This window comes from Parasteatoda tepidariorum, chromosome 9 (assembly GCF_043381705.1).
Source record: "Parasteatoda tepidariorum isolate YZ-2023 chromosome 9, CAS_Ptep_4.0, whole genome shotgun sequence".
NCBI classification, from domain to species: domain Eukaryota; kingdom Metazoa; phylum Arthropoda; class Arachnida; order Araneae; family Theridiidae; genus Parasteatoda; species Parasteatoda tepidariorum.
In genome coordinates, this window is record NC_092212.1 from 68,994,245 (window position 1) to 69,014,746 (window position 20,502).

At 28.3% G+C, this 20,502-nt stretch overlaps 2 protein-coding genes across 3 annotated transcripts in view; one reads left to right on the forward strand and one right to left on the reverse strand.

The window, feature by feature from the left end:
• The window catches only part of LOC107451755 (transcription factor IIFalpha), a 23,916-nt gene extending 17,112 nt beyond the window's left edge, over window positions 1–6,804 (forward strand). Inside the window, exons 9-12 of one of the 2 annotated variants that reach the window (XM_043044123.2) lie at window positions 655–731; window positions 3,034–3,112; window positions 4,056–4,143; window positions 6,525–6,804. In XM_043044123.2, the coding sequence (XP_042900057.1) occupies window positions 655–731; window positions 3,034–3,112; window positions 4,056–4,143; window positions 6,525–6,726 (446 nt within the window). In that variant the 3' untranslated portion in view covers window positions 6,727–6,804. The remainder of the gene's footprint in view (window positions 1–654; window positions 732–3,033; window positions 3,113–4,055; window positions 4,144–6,524) is intronic. The other variant, XM_016067961.3, reaches the window with a different exon arrangement.
• Window positions 6,805–9,753: 2,949 nt separating this feature from the next.
• LOC107442897 (peroxisomal membrane protein 11C) lies at window positions 9,754–20,467 on the reverse strand. The gene is made up of 4 exons (XM_016056576.3): window positions 20,181–20,467; window positions 17,667–17,845; window positions 16,455–16,508; window positions 9,754–11,516 (listed from the first exon to the last, which is right to left on the reverse strand). Exons 1-4 carry the CDS (start codon window positions 20,400–20,402, stop codon window positions 11,315–11,317), a joined length of 657 nt encoding a protein of 218 aa, XP_015912062.1. The 5' UTR covers window positions 20,403–20,467; the 3' UTR covers window positions 9,754–11,314.
• Between the last annotated feature and the right edge of the window lie 35 nt (window positions 20,468–20,502).

Consider the following 20,502-nt stretch of genomic DNA (forward strand, 5'->3'; position numbering starts at 1 on the left):
AAATGTTTTAGTAGGGATAAGCATGTGCGTTCAAATCAGAATCCAACGTTTAATACAAAATGTGAATTTAGATTTATATGACAGTATTTAAATTACCCAGATTTTAATACAAAAATTGAGTTTTAAAATACTAAGGCACTTTTCAGATAGAAAAAGTACTTACCCCTAAGTTGTTTCATTAAGAAGGCACTGACTATTTGTTCGTGCCGAACGCTGCCACCAATTTATTTTTAGTCTGTAAAGACTTTTAAACTTTCTCAGAAAAGACTAGTAGCTTGCATCTTAAATTATTTATTCACAAGTTAGAGATGCACAAAACAGACATAAAAACGACACATAACAGACAAAATTTAACCAAGACATTTATCAAAATACCGCCATCATCATTTTTATAATCTCGACTCTACTCTCTGGAAACAAACAGAAACCTAAAAGAAAGTTAGTGTGCCATCTAGTGGCCAGTCTCTTACAGTATTTATATAACTTTTTTTAAGTTGTAGATATAGGACACACAATAATAGTTTCTGTATGATACAAAAATAGTTCTTGACTGCCATAAAAGCTCAAATATTATTGCCTAATTTTTGCAACCTAATAATTATACCTTAATAATAGTTATGTTTCACCTAAAAGTCTTATTTTTTTGTTACTTAGACTCGTCTGGAGATTCCTCTTCTGATACTTCAGATTCTGACTTTGATGATAATAAAGTTCATGCTGTGTTTATGCAGGTAAAAGTTTATATAGCATTTTTTGTTTGTTTTTTACATTCTAACTGTAATCTAAGAACCAGTTTTTAAATATAAAAATTTATATCTTCGTCCTTAACCCTTTAACAGTATATATTTCGGAAAAATGGACCAAAAATGGAAAATTTATCTGACTGTTTAATTTTATTCTTTATATTATTATAAAAATTAGAAAATGGTGTTTTATTAAAATTTTTTTATTTAAATGCAATAACTACTGTATTTATAATTTTTACATACACATAAAAAAGTAATGGATTGCACGCACATCTTATTCAATTAGAGCAAATTAATTTAAGCTAAATATAATATAACTAGTATAATATAATATAAAAACACAACAATATGATTTTTAATGCATACATTTTTGCAATAAAGCAGCTGACAACACCCACATTTTCATTTCCTCGACTGAAGTCGTAATTGGTGAAAACCTAGGAACACTAATGCCATCTATTAGGAAAATAGTGAATTAAGTATCCTAAAGTAGAAACAAACTCTGCTTGGGCTTCACAAAATAGGTACGTTAATTTTTCTCCTGCCCAAAGTCAGTTCTGGCATCACAAATACTGCATGTGGTAGTTGCTCGAACTGTGCTTGGGCGACACTGGCATGGGGTTAATACATTATTAAAGATGAGTGAATCAAATTCTTAATTCTAACATCTTGATTACGCTTATTATTCAATGGAAGATTTATTTTAATTTACTTTTTATTTTTGAGAGAAACTATCATAGTTCTTAAAAATTTCTATATGTCAGAAAGGTGAGGGAAAAAAAAAAACAGATTTGTTTCTGTGTAATTTCAATTGTAACTAACTTAACTTTAAACCTTATTGAATCAAATTTCATTCTACTGAATGATTTTTTACAAACATTATTTTCTATAGCATTGTTTTAAATCTAAAAGAAAATAAATATCAGTAGGAAGTTTGGATAATTTATTTTGGAAATATGAATAAGTTAATTAATAAAAAATTTGGGGAAAATATTATAATTTTTTTCTGAAATCAAGTTATTTTAGTTTTTATTATTTATTGTATAAATTATTTATTTCTCTTTCATTTTTCTTTTTCTTTTCATAACCTAAATATTTCATATGTAGATGTATGGGTGATTTAACTCTTACACTGGTCAAGATATTTGGGCAAATATTTTCCAGCTGACATTTTATAGCATAGAGAATGGACAGTTTACTGTGTTAGATGTGTGGGAAAGTACCCAAAAGGGAGTAACCAAATTCAATAAAGGGCCTGCAGTTGATTCATAAATACTTCTGTATAGAGTCGCAACTTTAGTAAATGTTTATAATGCAAAAAATTATGTATTATTTATTCTACAAACCAAAAATTTTCTTTTAAAAACCTATAAATTCAATTTTATTAAGTAATAATTAGGTAAGCATGTTACTTGATTATGGTGCAATCTGTATATACAATAATACAAGTTAATATAAGATGTAGGACAAAATGAGGAAATTTTGCTGTTGACCTATTGTTGCATTTATAATTGTGGCCAATTTTTAAAAATTAGAAAATTTTAAACCATTAAAAAAAAAAAATTGAGATAAATAATATAAGGCTTTTTTTAAAAAAAACATTTTGAAAAATGCTAAACATTACAGGAGTCATCTCTTAAGTAAAGTGTGAAATAAAATAACTATCAGAATCGCATATTTATTAAAAAAATAATAATAATAAAAATTTTCATGGAGTGCATTTTTAGCAACAAAAAAAGTAGTAATCAGGTGGTGACTGACAGTCAACTTTAATGGCTATTTGTTTTATTTAGTATAATCTTATAATACCCGACTTATAAGTTCCTTCTAAATGCCTATTTTGTTTTATACATTTTTTACTTGATTCATATTTGCACTACTAAACTCATCTGAAAAGAAGTATAGTTTTATACTGGCTAATTAGTAAGATTTACAGTGCCTCATAATTCCTTGTAGGTTCTTTTAGTGGTCTGCAGAATATTCCTATTAGTCATTAAATTTAATTCTATGTTAAGATAAGTAAGTGGGTTTATAAAAGACTCAAGTTAAATTAATGGAGGACCAATTTATGATAAAAAAAATTTTGCATTGAATACCTATGAAGGAATGTTGATACTAATGTTATATCATATGTATCTCTATGATTTATATAAATCTCATGTAATAGTTTTTAGGATAATGGAAATGTACATATTGTGTAATTATGTAAAATTATTATAATTTTTTTTTTTAAAAAAAAAGCTCATTCTAACATTTTCTTTAATGTATATGTTTTTCTTTTTCCCAGAAACAAGCTAAGAAAAATGGTTCTGATAATAGTGCCAGTAGTAGTAGAGCTAATACTCCTACTAGATTAAATGCTGAAGGTAAGAAATGTTGAATAATTCATATTAAAATTTATATTTTTAATAGAAAACTACTAAAATTACTAAAATTAATATTAAATACCATACTAAAATTAATATTTTTAATATTTTAAATTAATATTTTTCAGCCCGCAAGCCCTGTTTTATTTTTTTAGAATCATTATACTGAATTCCAGATTTTTTTATTAAAATAACTCCCCAAGTTTTCTCATCTATTTTACAAAATACTCCATTTAAATTTTTTAACTCTCATGAAATGAATGTTTTCTTTTTACAAATGGAAAAAATGGTTGTTTCTATAATATCTCAATTGTTTTCACCTTTGAAAATTGGAGTTTTGTGGTGAATTTTGAGGAGAAAAGAATTGTAAAATTGAAATCATGGGAAGTTTAGGACATTTATAATTTCGTAAATTTAATTATAACCATACTGAAACATAAAAAATGTATTTTGTATTTAAATAAATATATATATGTAACATATGAAGCCTCAACTAAACTTTTTATGTTATTCTTTTTCTGTAAATTCTTTTTTTAATTTATCATTCAAAACAAAACGCTCTTTCTTACACTTTAATATCCACATCCTGTCTTTTAATCTATTTTTAGTTCAAGTATACTTTAATTAACCTTTTAACGATTATCCCTGTAACGAACTCGTGGGAAACACTTTTTCCCTAGACCTATTTAATAGACCAATTACAATTACTGAGATTTCCCTTTTTCCCTAAAACGAAGCATTTTACGGATTTGCTTTGCAAGATTTTACCTAACTTTTATTGAGGAGCACATTTTGTGCCACTTTGATAACTGTTCTCTGTATAATACTTAATAAATAAATATTGTGGCCTCTTTCCCTGCCTAAGACCTGTTTTTATCCTTTCACTCGGAAACAACGTTATATGTATACATATATATATAATATCTGTAAAACTTTCTTTTAGGTAAAGGAACTAAGCGAAAATTGAATGAATCGTTGGTATCAAATAAGAAACCCAAATCAGACAATCAGTCTGGATCCAGTAGTGTGAAGTAAGGCATTGGCTTTTTATTCTCTAATATTTTGTTTAGAAAATTTTAACTTTATTATTTTAGAATTTAAAAAATGAATAATATCAATAAAAATATTTTTAAAATTATTAAGTATAATTAGATGCTCTTAGATCAACATACATAAAAAGCGATAGTAAACTACTACTGTACTAAATTATTACATGTCTAGTGCCCGTGCAAATCGAAACTTAGATTCTAACAAAGAAGGAAGAAGCTGATATTGCAGTCTGTAAATATTCTGCACACCATTTTTGGCTGAGTCAAAGAGTTCCAATTTTTATAGGCGCAGAACAAATGACAAAATTAAATTTATAAGCACATTGATGTAATAAAATTTATAAAGATAAACAGAATAAAATTTGCAGGGCACATATGCCGTTTAAATACAACTAGTCCAACACATAAAATATTCAAACACAAACCAATTTGCAGCAAAGCTGGAGGACTTCCAAAACTTTGAAGACTGGACTTCATTTCTGCGGATTTTAAATTAATCAGGGTATTGAACTAAGAAGACGTGGCAACAAGGAGAATGACATAGAGAAATTTTCTAGAGAAAGCCAAGGCTCACACAAGGCTGTCTTGCCAATGATGATGATGAATTTGTTTTATTTCTCACATCAGAAGCTTACTTTTCATAATGTTGTTGTTACATATGGCTTTATTGGAAATATTAATCCATATGCAATGTTCAGCTTTAAGTGGACATAAACAAGGAGTAAAAAAGAACAAAATTACATTAACAAACAAAGAAAACATATGACAAACGCATATTAACACAAAAAGAACTCAAAGATAGAATCAAAGTTAAAAAAATATATATATACAGTGAAGAATGAGGAGTAGTCTTTACTGTAGTTCATGGATCTCTGGCATCCCAGTAAAGTTTACAGAGATCACCCCGCTCTTGAGATTGTTTGTCCAGTAAAGGGCATACAAGAAAGTGGTCTGAGTTCATGGTTCCCGAATTGCAGATTTGGAACTCACTACATGGAAGGATACCTATTATGTTGATGTGCTCTGCCAAGCAGTCATGGCCTGTTGAGAGTCTGAAGTTTGCCACAGCCTCCTTCCGAGGACTGTGACAAAATTTCTTCCAACTGTTTTGGATGTTAGCCCAGGGTTTTCCGATGGACTTTACTGCTTGGCTGCACTTTAGGTCGGTCATAAGTTTCTCGGTAAATTGTTTTTTATGGGAGTCTGGTGGAATCAGTTTATTACATTGTGGTTCGAGTGTCCCTTTCTTGGCTAGTTTGTCTGCCTTTTCATAGCCATTGATTCCCACATGCGAAGGGATCCACTGGAACATAATAATTTTGTTGGCATTTTCGAGAAAAATCAAATTATCTCTAATTTCTGAAACAGTATGAGTTTCTGAATCATGGTTTATGGCAACTGCCTTGATAGCTGCCTTAGAGTCGACAAGAATTACTGCTTTAGTGAAGTAATTGATCTTATTCTTAAGGTTTTCTAAGGCTAGCGATATAGCAAAGATCTCTGCATCAAAATTTGATATATAGTATCCCACAGGGGCGCTGTGTGAAAAGAGCTTACACTTTTCATAATGTAAAGAATGAAGATTGACTGAATATAATTTTGAAAAAAATTGTTCAGTGTAAAAATATATATTTCTTATTAAAAGAAAGTTTTATAGTTAAGATTTGGGGAATTTTTAGAATAGGAAGACAAGAGAAAGAGTTTTAAAAAAGCTTTTATATAAAGTTTTTAAAAAAATGCTACATCAGGGGCTCAGTCTGTTTTGTAACAGTAGATTAATTTATTACCCATTGGCAAAATGGGTGTTTTGAGTTTGATGGCTTGCACACCTTATTTGGACATCATCACACTTTTTAAATGTGTTCAACTGTAAGAGTAAACAGTGTGCCTGAGTCGTCATTGCAATGTGTTGCTATGCTCGTATTGATCACAGTGCTGACGTAAAAAATATCGTTAGTGCTGTTTGGATCATAGATTGAAATCCCTTTGCAGTCGGGTTAACAGTGGAATGTTTTCCTCCCTATGAAACGCATGTGTAGATTAGTTCCATCAAAAAGTTCTTTAAGAAGGCTTGTGTCTCCCAATGCTTTACCCAGAAGTTCCCTTGTATTCTGGGTTAGGTTCAAAATTACATGGATATGGAGTTGAACAACTCAGAATTGGGTTGCATGTTTAATGCTATTTAGAATGAGAAAATAGGAAAAAAATAAAGCATTCTCTTGATGTTCCACTTTTTTGATTATCATTTATAATTTATTCTGAAACCAAGAAAATATTTTTTATTTAAAAACGAATTCTAAATTTGTCTAGAAATTTTTTTTGTACTATTATGATACCAAAATTGATAATTTCATACTTTGCAGCTCTCTGGATGGTATTACTGAAGAAGCTATCCGTCGGTATTTGTCTCGCAAACCTATGACTGCCACTGAATTGTTACAGAAATTTAAGAAAACTAAAGTTAACTCTCAACAACTTGTCACTAAAATTGCTGATGTGTTGAAAAAAATGGACTTAGTGAAGCGAAAGATCAAAGACAAGATGTATCTGTCCCTTAAATCTTAACTTATCTTGTAAATACAAGTTTTGTTATTTATGTTGTATGATGTTTTATTGTCTATAATAAAATAGCTGTTATTTTCAGTATTTTTTTCTAACATTAATATTTATTTATAAGAGTTAAAAATTTGTTGTAGTGATCCCTCATTACTATGCAAATATTTTTATTAAGCCTAAAACATATACAGGACGTGTGGCGTTTTTAAAAAGTTCTTATCTTTGTTTAACGTTCTTTAAAAGCCCTTAAAGGTGCATTTTTTATTCGGAATTTGTAAAAAGTACTTAATTTTCTATCTTTTAAAAAGATATTTTTTCTTTACCACATCGATTGTCATTCTAAATTACAAAAAAATTCATGATTTTCACAATTTTCTCTGCAATATTTATCAGAAACTAATTATCAATCATGCTTATGTAAAGTTTTTGAATTTTATTGATTTTCTGATTATAAATTAAGAACTTTAAATGATAGAATTTTTATTTTATTTTATTACTTCACAGATCCTATAGATTTTTTTAGAAAGTGATTAAAAATATTTTTTGAGTGCTTAAAAAGTACTTAAAAGGCGCTTATTTTTTGTTGAAAACTCTGGTTATGCACCCTGATGTAGGATGTTTGAAAGTTATTTATCTAATTAAAATAAAGTATTTTTTCAAACACAAATGTCACACCTTTTTAATAAAATATCAATAATTCTAAAAAATCTGGAGTGGCTGATTAAAACTAATTTATAAAATGTTAAAATTACGTTTAAAAAAAATTTTATTCTGAAAAGTCTGATTTTACAACTTAAACTATCATTTGCACACTGCATATGAGTTTCACAAATCTTTTTCCCCTGACTGCAATATACAAAATTGTGAAACTATTTTCTTTGAAATAATTCTTTTTACATATAATTATCAAATCTACATACGTTCATATGTCTCGAGAAGAACTTGAAAAACTCAAAAGTGCTATAAAGTTAGCTCAAACAACTCAAAAAAAATATGAAAATTAATGCTAAGAATCTGTAAAAATTCTAATTAGACCAGTTTTTACTTTTTTAATTTTTAGATTGCTAATTTTTTTCTTTAGTTGATATAGTATCAATACCCTCTGATAAAAGTTAGAAAAATTATTTTGCTTGAAGAATAAAAATTTATTTATTTAAATTAGGGGTCTGTCTAAATTTATTTACTTAAATCTAGTCTCTTTAGAGGAAATTTGGGTGATATTTTAGAAGATATTTTGTGAAGGGTCCGTTAACGGACCCTTTACAAAATATTTTAACTTAAAAATGGACCCTTCACAAATTTGTTTATCCTCATTATTGTTTTGTTAATCGAATAAACCCTTCCCAGGGGGGAAAACAAGAAAGATGGTTGTAAACGAATTAAGTTTTGTATTCGGCAGACGCTTCCATTATTCGTATGAAACGAATATTCTGCATTCAGCAGTATAGGCTAAATACCAAATATTTGCATGTTGCATTTCTAATTTAGAAGCAGCAATTGCTGTTTATTTGTGAAATTTTACAGTGCTGAGCATAATCTTGTATCTCTTTGCAATTTAAAAACTCCTTGAAAATTTTTTTTGCAATAACCAAACCCTATTTGCACAAATTTATAAAAGCAGGACCCTAGTTGAAAGAATGTGACTTAACGGACATTCTTTCAACTCGGACCTTTCACAAAATGTCTGGACAGACCCCTGCTTAAATGTTTGAAGAAAAAAATTATGATGCAATATTACTTTCATGTTTATTTTTATTTCATTTTTGAATTTATTGTAAGAGTTTTCAATCTTTGTAAGTGGGTAATGATTAACTTTCTTTTATTTGAAATTCTTTAAAATGTTGGGAATTATTTAAATGAAGTTACATATGATTAAATCTGGGTATAGCAAAATATTGATATATCCACACATCAAAATTTTGTATAACATTTCCCAGCAATATTCTTATTTTTAACTGGGAATTTTTTCCTGACATTATGTATGAACTCTGTATAAAACAATAACTTTTATCTACAATATCAATATAACTTTCATTTTATCATTCTTTTAAGATTCAAGAGAAGAAAGTAAAAGTGAAAATCTCACTTTGTTTTTTGACTTTCTCCCGCAATTCTAAAAGGCTGGTGTTACACATATTTTGAAGGCTGTCAAAATATGTGTTGAATATCCAAATTTCTTATTAACCTATAATGTAGCTTATTAATCTATCAATACACTTATGATCATTTTATTAATAAATATAATTTTACATTAATATCATAAAAATAATTCCTGTAATAACTGGAAACAGGCAATTTTATCAGCATACAAAAAGCACTGATACTCCTAGGTGACAGTCTTAACTGAAACAGAGCCAGTGCAGGGAAGACCTGAAACTGGTTGGATGTATAAGCTGTTGGTAAAGAATAAAGAAATTGATTAGCTGATTTTTTAATATAGCTTGAGGATTTATTTGATAGATTTTTGATTCAGAATCTGCGTTAAAAGTACAAAAATGTATGTTAACTAAAATTTTTTAATTTAAGCCAAATAATTTATATATAAGTTAAGTAAACCAATACCTGATTTATAAGATTTGAGAGGTCTTAGCCCACTAAAGGTTACAAATAAATTTTTGTGTGTTTTTCCTTAAAAATTGTCTTCCAAAATTATGAGTTGACAAAAATAAAAACATATGTAAGCTCAAATTTACTAATATATCATAATTTAATTATGATGTTTTAAATTTAAAAGCATTTTGTACCTGAATAACAGGTAAATTTGGTTTGGTTTAAAATTACCACCAGTTAGACCCCACCATTCTGTGCTTACGATTTTCAGATTTCTAAATAGCAAACTTGATTTACAGTAAAACTACTAAACAGTAAAATAGATTGTAAACTGTTCAATTTGTATTCATTGTGTTTCACATAGTGAACATTTAAGGTTACTCATAAGTAGAAAATTAAATAAGAATTTTTTGTTCTACACATCATGAAGGAGATAATACAATATTATTAGCCAGCCTTAGGATTAAAAAGAAAGTCAAGAATAAATTCATATCAAAGTAACTTTATTTACAATTACACATAAAATTGTTTAATGCAATTTTTAAAACACAGGACATCTATAATAAATAATATTTATAACAATACATCTTGATCCAAATAAAATAGTTTTTTGGATTCCAGTTACTAAAAAACTATTGATACAAATTGTACATAAGATGATGGAAATTAAGTTTCTGTGTATATATATATATATATATATATTCAAAAATATTTTATACACAAATCTTTTTCATTCTTGTTTTGAGTATAATTTTATTTTTAAATAATAATAATATAACTTTATTTTAAAATGTTAAAGATATTCTCTATTTTTTCTTAATCTATATTTTTATGTAAAGTTTAAAAATTTTATTTTACAATAATATATAATAATTATAACAATAGTTTAATAATAATATTTTTAAATTATTTTTTCTTAATTTGGCTACACAGCGTCGTTGTCTTTATACTTGGTGGTTATGAAGTAACAAAGACTCATATTTTTTCTCAAGACTCTCAAAAATTTAAAACTTATTCTCCTTAGTTCACTGAAATAGGAATTTTTATTTAATTCATAACATTAAGCACATTTTTAAAATATTTCACCGCTTCAGAAGATAAAAATACTTTCCTGATTCAATAAATGTAAGCAAGACATTGCACTACGTCAGAAGTAAAAATATTGCCATGATTCTGGAATGTACAAATCATTATATATTGATTATTTTTTAAAACTAACAAATAAAAAAATTTATGATTTATTTAATCAATATAAAAACAAGTTATTCAATAGTTGAACTAAGTATGCGCTGTCAAAGCATAAAAAAATGTCAGTGAAATCATAGAATGTTCATGTCTGCATTTAAGAAATAAAAATAAAATAAGTCTTAAGAATATAGTCTTAAAACTTCAACCTCACAAACTACAGAATAAGAAGTACAGTAAATAAGGAATTTAAATTGAGAATATACAATTACACTAAAATTCTGTAATATTAAGAAAAAAATAGTAAACAAAACTAATTTGAAAAAATATTAAATTAAAATTTATTAATTTGATTCAAACTTGAAAATAAACTATTTAAGTTTCTTTACTTCACTATTTTAATAAAATATATTTAGTTAATGAAAATGCAAAATATACCTCATGAAAAAAAAAACTATAACAAAAAAAATTTATAGGACGAATTATTTTGTTGCAGACAGTGTTACCCTACTTTAAGTATTAAGTTAGAAATTTCTGTAATGAAATACTTAAGATACACACATTTCTGAATAAATAAACAGTATCAACGATTGCAATAGTAAAATAAATTTTAACACAAATATATATATAATTTTCATAAGTACAAATAAATATTATACAAAAATAAAAACACAACCCCCTTTTTTTCCCCGAATCATACCATTTTGTTTAGTTTCCGATATACATAAATATATTATAATATTAACAACTGTATATAATAGAAAAATAAATAAAATTAAAGAAATTTTTTACTGCACAAATTAAATAACAATTACATTTATCTTGAAAATAGCCTTTCTAGACAAATAAAATGAAGAATATTTTAAGGCATATTTCTGAAAAACAAAACAAGGCGCAAAATTGACGACAGCAATCCACACCATGCAATCTTTTTTGTTGACAATTTACCAGCCCACATTAAAGTACCTGGAGGTAGATAGCTAATAGCAATAACAAAATCAGCTGAACTTCGAAAAGCAACCAATAGTTCACCAAGTTGTTGCCTTGAGACTTGACTAAGAAGCCTACAAAGAAAATTAATGTACATAAATTTGTAAAATATTAATTTTAATTTAATTTTAAAATATAAGTAAGCTAAAAAATTTTATTTCCTCTCCCTCAAATATATATATGCATATCAATATATAGCATGTACAGTGTGCAAAATAAAAAAAAGGACTATCATGAATAATTATTGATATAATGATGGGATCTTCATGTTCTAGGACTCAATCTTAAATGTTCGATGGGGTGATTTCAAATATGCCAATTAATTAGTGCAGATAATATTTTAAGGTATAAAATCAGACACAAAAATGTACGTTTTATGAATAAAAGTACCTTTTTACAACGGATTTTGATTTTTTGACCCCCCCCCCCAAAATAGGGGGTATCTGCAGTATGGTCAGGAGAGCGGTCCAAAGTTTGTCCCTTATGGAAATTTAGCTTTTTTCACAATATTTAGAGAAATTTTTAAACAAATTGAAAAGTTTTTGTACACACTTATAAAATTCGTTTATCCAAAGATAATTCCTTGAAAAATATAACTTATAGTAGAGATTTATTATTTTATTAAATAATGGTTGAAAATATTTTGAATTGTAAGGTATAAAATTGTTTACATCCTTTTAAAGGGCGTAATTTAGCATGAAAAAAATACAAAACTAGAGCGAAGTCGGTCGAAATAGTTCCTGACAAATCAAATATCAAAAATATGCCTTGTTTAAAATTCAATTTCTCTGGAACTATTCATCCGATGACGCTCAAAATTTTGTATTTTGTCACGTAAAATTACATTTTTTAGAATGAAGTAAAAATTATTATACCTTACAATTCCAAGTTTTTTCGACCATTATTAAATAAAACAATAAAAAATAATAAATATTTACTAAAAGTTCAATTTTTCATAGAATTATCTTTGGATAAACGAATTTTAAAATTGTGTGCAAAAATGTTTTAATTCGCATAAAAAGCTCTCGAAATAAAGCGAAATACAAAAAAATTTAATTTATCATTAGGGGTCCAAACTTTGGACAGCTCTCCTGACAAACTTGTCCGCAGTTATTTCCCATATTGCAGCTACCCCTTATATTTTGGAGCTGGGAAATCTGAATCCACTGAAAAAAGGTATGCTTATTCTGAGAAACAAATTTTTTTTTTCTGATTCTGTAGCGTAAAATATTGTCTGCAGTTATTAATTAGCATATTTAAGATCACCCCCTTGAAATGTTAAGATTGAGTCCTAAAACGTGAAAATCTGATTATTAGATTAAAAGTTATTCAGGGTGGTCCGTTTTTTATTTTCTGCATTGTACACTAGTTCTTTTATATCTAACATAGAGACTCTGCTTACAACCCCTCCCCCTAGTGATAGTGTCTTCCTCGTCATTATTTTATTCTAAAATTTCAACATTCTTTACTGAAACAAGAAATATTTTGTAAATAAAGTATAAAATTGTAATGTTTATGTAAGAACATTTTGTTAATATAGTAGTCATAAAGAAATGACTGATTACCTATATTTTTAAAAAAAATTAACTATATTTGGTAAAAAAAATTTAAACTTAAGAATATAAATTGTGTGACTCAATAAGAAGAAATAAATAAGTTGTTTTACTCATTTAAAAAGGTTTTTATCATTATAAAAACTCATATGAAAGAAATATTTTTTATTGCTTCATCTCTTTTTAATAATTTTAAAAATATCAATATTTAATCTGGGTTTTCTCTCTCTCTTTTCATTTTCACTACAACTGAATTGCGAACTTATAAAATCATGAGCTCGAGAGAGACAAAAAAAGTTTTTTATAACGAGTAAAAAGTCAGTATTTAAAGCAAACTAAGTGCAAAAAGAGCAATTAAAATTGCAATAACTTTCAAAGAAGTTTGAATTTTGAAAAAAAATTCCTGTGTTAAGTTCATAAATAGAAAGAGCCTTATTAGAATCTGAAATTTCAACTATATAATTTCATTTCTACAGTTGGCGCATTATTTTTCACTACAAGTTTAACAGTTGATAACTATCGAATGTTAAACACACCTTCTTAATTCCAAATTTCTTAGTCTTATAAATTTTGCACACCAAAACAAAATGTAACACAAAAATGAACAACAAAAACAGTGACGGCCAATATTTAGCATTGAGAGATAACGTGGGAAAAACAGGGTTGCTGGGCAGAGAAATAAATATGTCTGAAGAGTGATAAAAATAAAATCCTTTACCTTAAGTATTGAAAAAGTATGAAATTGAAAATAAGAAAGCTACAAATACTTAAACAACAAAATGGGGAGATCTTATGATAAAATTTTGTCCTTTTGGAAAAATAAAAAAGGTCTTTTTTTTTCGTATTGCATTTTCAATGTAGGGTAGACCTGAAAATTGACATTTTCAGCCTGTAGACACTTTTCCCCCAAACATAATGAATCAGGCCGGGATAGCCTAGTTGGTAGGGCACTGCACCCATGTTCAAGAGTGGGTTTGATCCCCGCTGGCCAAAGTGGTGCAGTAAATGGTGACTGGTGCACGTTAAATCTGTGGAATCACAAAGTCCTCCATGTTAGCAAATCATACCTCTGGGGGTACTGATCCGAGAGTTTCCTTGTCTTCTAGATTGGTTCAAAATTACAAGGCTACGGAGTTGGACATTAGTAGTCCTAAACCCAAAATTGGGCCAACTGTTCAACCACAGTTTAAAAAAAAGATAATAATAGAGTACTGTATTATTAACAAATATTGTTTTATGAATAACTGTGAAAGTTACATTCAGGTGTAAATAAAAATTTTAATTTTCTACTTTTTCCTTTCTCTATATCTCTTCGTTCGTTGTTATAATTTGCTGTATAATTTTGTAACCGCAGCTACAATTCTTGTAATTCTATACTTGTAACTGCATATGAATAAATAAATGAAAATATTTATTTACATTAAATATTATATTTTTATTATATGCATCCAATAGAAGAAAATTAGTGATCCATTTATAAGATATTATTTTCAAAAAGAATCTAAATAATACCCTTTTTTTTTGGGCTCATCCTCAGAAATTACTGTACATCTCTAATATTAATGATTGATTTCCTATAAATTAGTAGATCTGAAAATAGCCGATTGCCATCCGCCATGCAGTGACTTAAGTTAACAACCATTCACATTTTCAATCTTTTCTTTTTTAATTGTTTAATGATAAAAGTACAACAATGCAGAAAGACTCAGCAAGAAAGAATTTTCTTTAAAATTTCCAATGTCTCCATTTAAAATTTTGAAGTAAAATTCTTACAAGAATCAAAATCTTACAGAATCAAAATTTTTTCAATTTATGATGGAAAGATTCTTGTGAAATAAGAGTCAGGGTGCATAGCACTTTTAAAAAGTGCTTAAATGTGCTTATTTTCGATTTTCGTTTTTTAAAAGCCCTTAAAGGTGCTTTTTTTCATTAAGTGTTTAATTTTCCCCCTTTCAAAATGAGATTTTTCCTTCACTATGCTGATTTTCACTGTGAATTATGCAAAAAGACAGAGTTCACATTGTTCTATTCAACGTTTTCACAACTAATTCAACCTCAATCTATTTTGGCGTTAGTCAGTCCATAGCGTATAAAAACGCCATTCGTTTTACATGATTCAAAATTTAATGATTTTTGATCATTGTTCAAAACAATGCCAAAAGGTTCTTTGACCTGACGGTTAAAACAAGATAAAACCATTAATTGTCAAAAACTTTCCGACCCTGCCTAATTATATTTTCTTACATTTTCAACTAAGCAAAAGCTAAATTTCTGAATAAAATTATAGTTGCATTTATTATAAAAGTAATTTTTAGCATACATCACCATATGCGTTCTTAAGTTTAATTTCTACAGATAAAATCAGTTAATTTAGTTTTTTGTTTGAAATGCAAACAAAAAGGTAAAGGGATTTTACTGCTTTCTCTAAAAGTTAAATAGCTTCGAAAATTAATTAAAGGTCATTTACCCCATAAAAATCGTTGACAAGTTTGAAATGTTCTGAAATATTTTAGGAAATAAGTAAAATGAGTATCAAGGAAAATTTCATTAAATAGAAAATTCACTATGCTTGTTGGAAGTTATTTTACAAACAAAAACTCCAAAATGTTCTTGGTTCCTCGGAGAAAAATCACAAAATAGAGACATTCGCAAAATGGAAGTTCGTTAAATAGAAGTCCGACTGTATTTCAAATTTGTAATGTAGGACATTAAATGTACTTTGCCTCCCCAAATATTTTAAAACTATGTTTCTTAAAGTCAGTATGTTCAACTAAATTTTGCCCCATATTTATATTATTTTTATTTATGAATCAACTTTTTATAGCCTTAAGTTACTCCTAATATGAATTTTTTAAAAAAATATATAATTTAATCCAAGCAAAAAAAGGTTTTAAAAAAGAGGATATTAAATGAAAAGAACCTCTTAATATCAGTCACTGACTCATTATATATTTTTAAATTTTTTTATCCGTCGTTGAAGAACCGACCCAATTTCGGGTTTACCACTACTCATGTTCAACTTTGTAGCCATGTAATTTTGAATTTAAGATTTGCTAACATGGAGGTCTTTGCGACTCGACAGATTTAACATGCATCAGTCACCATTTACTGCACAGGAGTCTTCGGTCAGCCGGGTACGAACCCACGACCTCTAGGACATGGAACCAGTGTCCTACCAACCAGGCTATCCTGGCCCTAGTACTGTATTAGTGTAATAGTTGTGATTGAAATTAATTGCAATTTCACAGTCTTCAGAGAGGCTGTATTAGTTCAGAAATTTATTGTTACTAACCATGGCTGAAAATTTTTTTTCTCTTATTTTTCTTTTATATGAAGATATATGCATTTAATAAGATTTAAGACAGCTTAGAGGCCATGTGTCAGGTCTTTGTTGGCCACTTGTAGCCTGCAGGGAATAAACTGTGCATTTTTGATGGAAATATCTAAATATATGCTTACTCATTGTCTGAATAATTCTTGCAAGATTCTAATCGACTCAGTGTGAGTAACGATCTGAAATTAAAAATAAAGCAGAAAATTACAACAACAGGTTAAGAAATAGTAACAATTAACATGATGAATGCCTCGTGTACTTTTTAGGGAAATCCCCATCAAGCCACATACATTGCTTAGAAGCACACTATTATTAACAGACTGAAATTTGATTTGCCATAAGAAAAATCAAGTAAATTTTAAATACATTTTCAGTAGTTGCTTAAAACAATGTAAATTTTTTAGTTTCATATAATATTTTACAGTGTTAGTAACGGATGACTGGCGTGGCACTCAACTTGTTCATTAACAAGACACAAAAAATTCCAGTATGTTTTATATAAAAGAGAGTAAAAACATCAAGTATATTTTCAAATGCGGAATTTAGTAGTAATAACTGTCGAAGGTTGACAATTGAAACACTGCATGGATCAACTATGATATTGGTGCTAACCGGGCACGTTAAAAAGTGATTTCTTGAATCCGCGATTCGAACTTTGCGTGCCGTAACAGTATCATGATTTTTTTTTTCCAAAAAAAGCACAAGAATATCAACAATTGTAATAATAATAGTATGTTATCCATTTGAAATTTTGCTGAAACCAGTCATTATCGAATTTTTACTTCTCAAATGAAAATCGCGAGTATTTCTTTCCCCTCCGATAAGTGAGAAAGGCATCTTTTGAATATAATTCTGCAGAAAAGAAAAATCTTTCTAAAATTTTTGTAGAAAAGAAAACCAAAATCTTTTACTTCCCTAAACAAAGATCTTTCTGCAAGAACTCTATTTCATTCTGCGACAATGTCACTGTGTCGCCGCGATTCTGCCACAGGGCTGAAGAAATAAGCATATTATTCATATGTTATAATAAAATAAATGTATGTATAGAAAAAAAATCACTTTTCCAAGTCGATTCTTTAAGTGATCTTAAAAAATTAATTACAATAAATCTTTGAATGGCCACCTAAATTCTTTCCTGTTCAATTCTTAAAATTAGTAACTATGTATACTATATGTTAACATATTTTAAAAAAGTAGCACGTTTTCCCAAATGAGTGAAAATATTTCCTAAAAAAACACGCATCATATTTTTATTTAAGTTTAATTTAAATTCAATATTTTCAGCATTTGAAAATTAGTTAATAAAATTTCAAGATAATGAGAAAATAATTACACACCTCAGAATATTTAAGTAACATGATAATGCCCAAAGACCAGAAGAGAGGTTATAAAGAATACTACTATCAGCAGCAATAATTTTCTTATCAGCAGCCCAAGCAAAATGCTCCACTGGGAAATAGAGTTGGTCAACAATATTCAAGAGAACAGAAATCAAGCGTAAGAGTTTGCCATTCTCCTGCAAAAGAAATATACTATTCTATCATAAATATGTCATAAAAATCAAAACACAAGTCCTTCTAAAACTAGAAGCTGTATAAAGGTTTTAATTTCTAAATGAAATTATTAAGCAAAACTTTCAATAAAAACAATGTTGCTTTGTTAAGTCACTAAATCTATAAATTTTTTTTTATAAAACTGCAATGCTGACAAATCTTAATCTGAAGAAAATCTTATAATGCTGTGAATGCTGACAATTAAAGTTTCCCAAAACAACCTGGTAGAAGAGATTCTATTCCCTCCAAGTGGCATAACATATTTTTCTTGCACACCTCTGATACCAAACAAAAATTTTTCATTCTTTGACATATCTCTTCACTACAGGCTAATGTTCATCTTTTAACATGATAGTGATCCTATATAACCTTGTTTCACTATTCACTTTAAAATGGCAATCTTACTTTAATCTTAATTAATGTCCCTGTGGCAGAATTCCTTCGAGCTTTCAGCGACAATACTCTCTAGTACTAATTCCTTTCTGAAAATAATTTTTAATAGTAGCAAATATATATATATATATGTATAACTACTAATAAACTAATTTAAAGTAACAAAAGTGTTTCCTGTTTACAAAAAAAAAAAATTAAAAACCCATTCAACTACAGAATAGAACAGTATATAATTTTTTTAATCATAAATGCAAGAATTTTTATTTTTAACATACACATAAAAAAATACATATTCTGATATTAATGGCGATATTCCCCTGTTCTAAAAAATTTTTTGTGCAGTTAACTTTTAAAAATTTTTTTGATTTGGAAATTACTTTCTAAAATATCAGTCATTGAGGAATTTTTTTTTCTATTCTCAAAACAAAATTTTTTAAAAAAAATCATGAGCATTTCTTCCATTTTTGATATGTGAGAAAGGCATTTTTTGAAAATAATTCTGCAGAAAATTTAAAAAAAAAACTCAGCAGAAAAAAAAAATCTTTCCAAAATTTCTGCAGATGAAAAAATTAATCTTTTTTGCTTCAGAAATTAAAATTCTTTCTGCAAGAATTCGGTAATATTTGGCGACAATGTCACCGTGTGGCCACAATTCTGCCACAGGGATTAACATCAAGGCTGAAACTAGACTAGAATAGAAAATAATTCATCTGGACTGAGCCAATTAAACGTGAGCAAGGCTCGTGTTTAACAAAAAGTTGGGGATACTTCCATTTTAGTCTGTGTTCCTATCACTACTATCACTAAGGCACCAAAAGGTTTTTATATACAGAAAATGTAAGAAAGAAATAATAAGTTGTTTGCCCAAAGGTGGCTATGAATTATAGTTACTCTTCAAGTGATGTGCTTTTCAGTTTTGAGTCGTTGACCTACTGTTTCCTAGATTTAGAGACATTTTTGATGCAGGTACCAATACCAAAATCTTCCAAACAATACAAAGTTTTTCATTCACAGGGAGGGGATTTTGTGGTGATTACTATAAAAATTCACAGTACTAGAGGTGTATACTTTTTCCATTGCTATTTGAGTATCTGGATGTAGATCATAAGGGGGGATTTCTGGGCTGATAAAAATAGTTTTCTCAAACCTCTTCAAACCGTCAGCACCTACTATTTAGATCAACCCTTTCACAGTGCTCAATACAAAAAGTCTCTTCTTATTCCATTGATACAATAACATTTTTATGCATTTTAAAAATATGGGGATATTTCCATATCATGATCTGTCATGCTAACTACAATCGCCAATGTGCCAAATACATTTTAAACTTACAAATTAAAAAAAAAATAAAACATGTAGATGTTGCCCAGGGGTGACGTTGAGTTAAGGGAGATTTCCATATCTTGATCTGCAGCAGAATGATCTCCAAGTCATGGCAACTTCCGGGCAGTGGGCCGTAAAAAAGTAAAATCACAGAAAGGAACCAACTTGAAAGGTAACCACTCCCAACCAACTCCTAACCACTCCCGGGCAAACAGCTACATGCTTTTTTTTAAAAATTTGCAAGTTTAAAATCTGTTTGGAACATTGACGATTGTAGTTAGCGGTACAGATCACGATACACAAGTATCCCCATGAGTTATATATTTCGAGTTGGTCCGTTTCTGTGATGTTTTTTTTAGTTTCTCGCAGGCCGCTGCCCGGAAGTTGTCAAGACTTGGTAATTATTCTGCCACAGATCACGATACAGAAATTATTTCTCTTACAAAATAGACAGATGAAAAGAGAAAGGAAAGCTTTATGAAATTACTATGCGTCAAAAAGATAATTAACACCGAACTCTTCGTCTAAAATAAATATTATGAAATGAAAACTAATGTTATAATCAGAAGATAATTTACAAACTTTTGATCCTAAACCATACTGAAGTGTATACTTTAGCATCGATACATCATCAAAAAGGCGATTTAGTAATCTACAGTAACTTAGTTCTGTACTTATAATTTTCAACTTCCTTGAAGTATCTTTACTTGAGTATTCACTTAATAGCAGGGATGCATAACTACAGGTTCGAATAATTGCATCTCGAGAGACATAATCATTTAACAGAATATTTAGACACTCCATATTTATAAAAACCTATATAGGAACAAAAATACTAAAATGTATTTTTTTTTTATTATATTGATAAAAGATCAGAAATCATGTGCTTTATTTATTTTGAAGA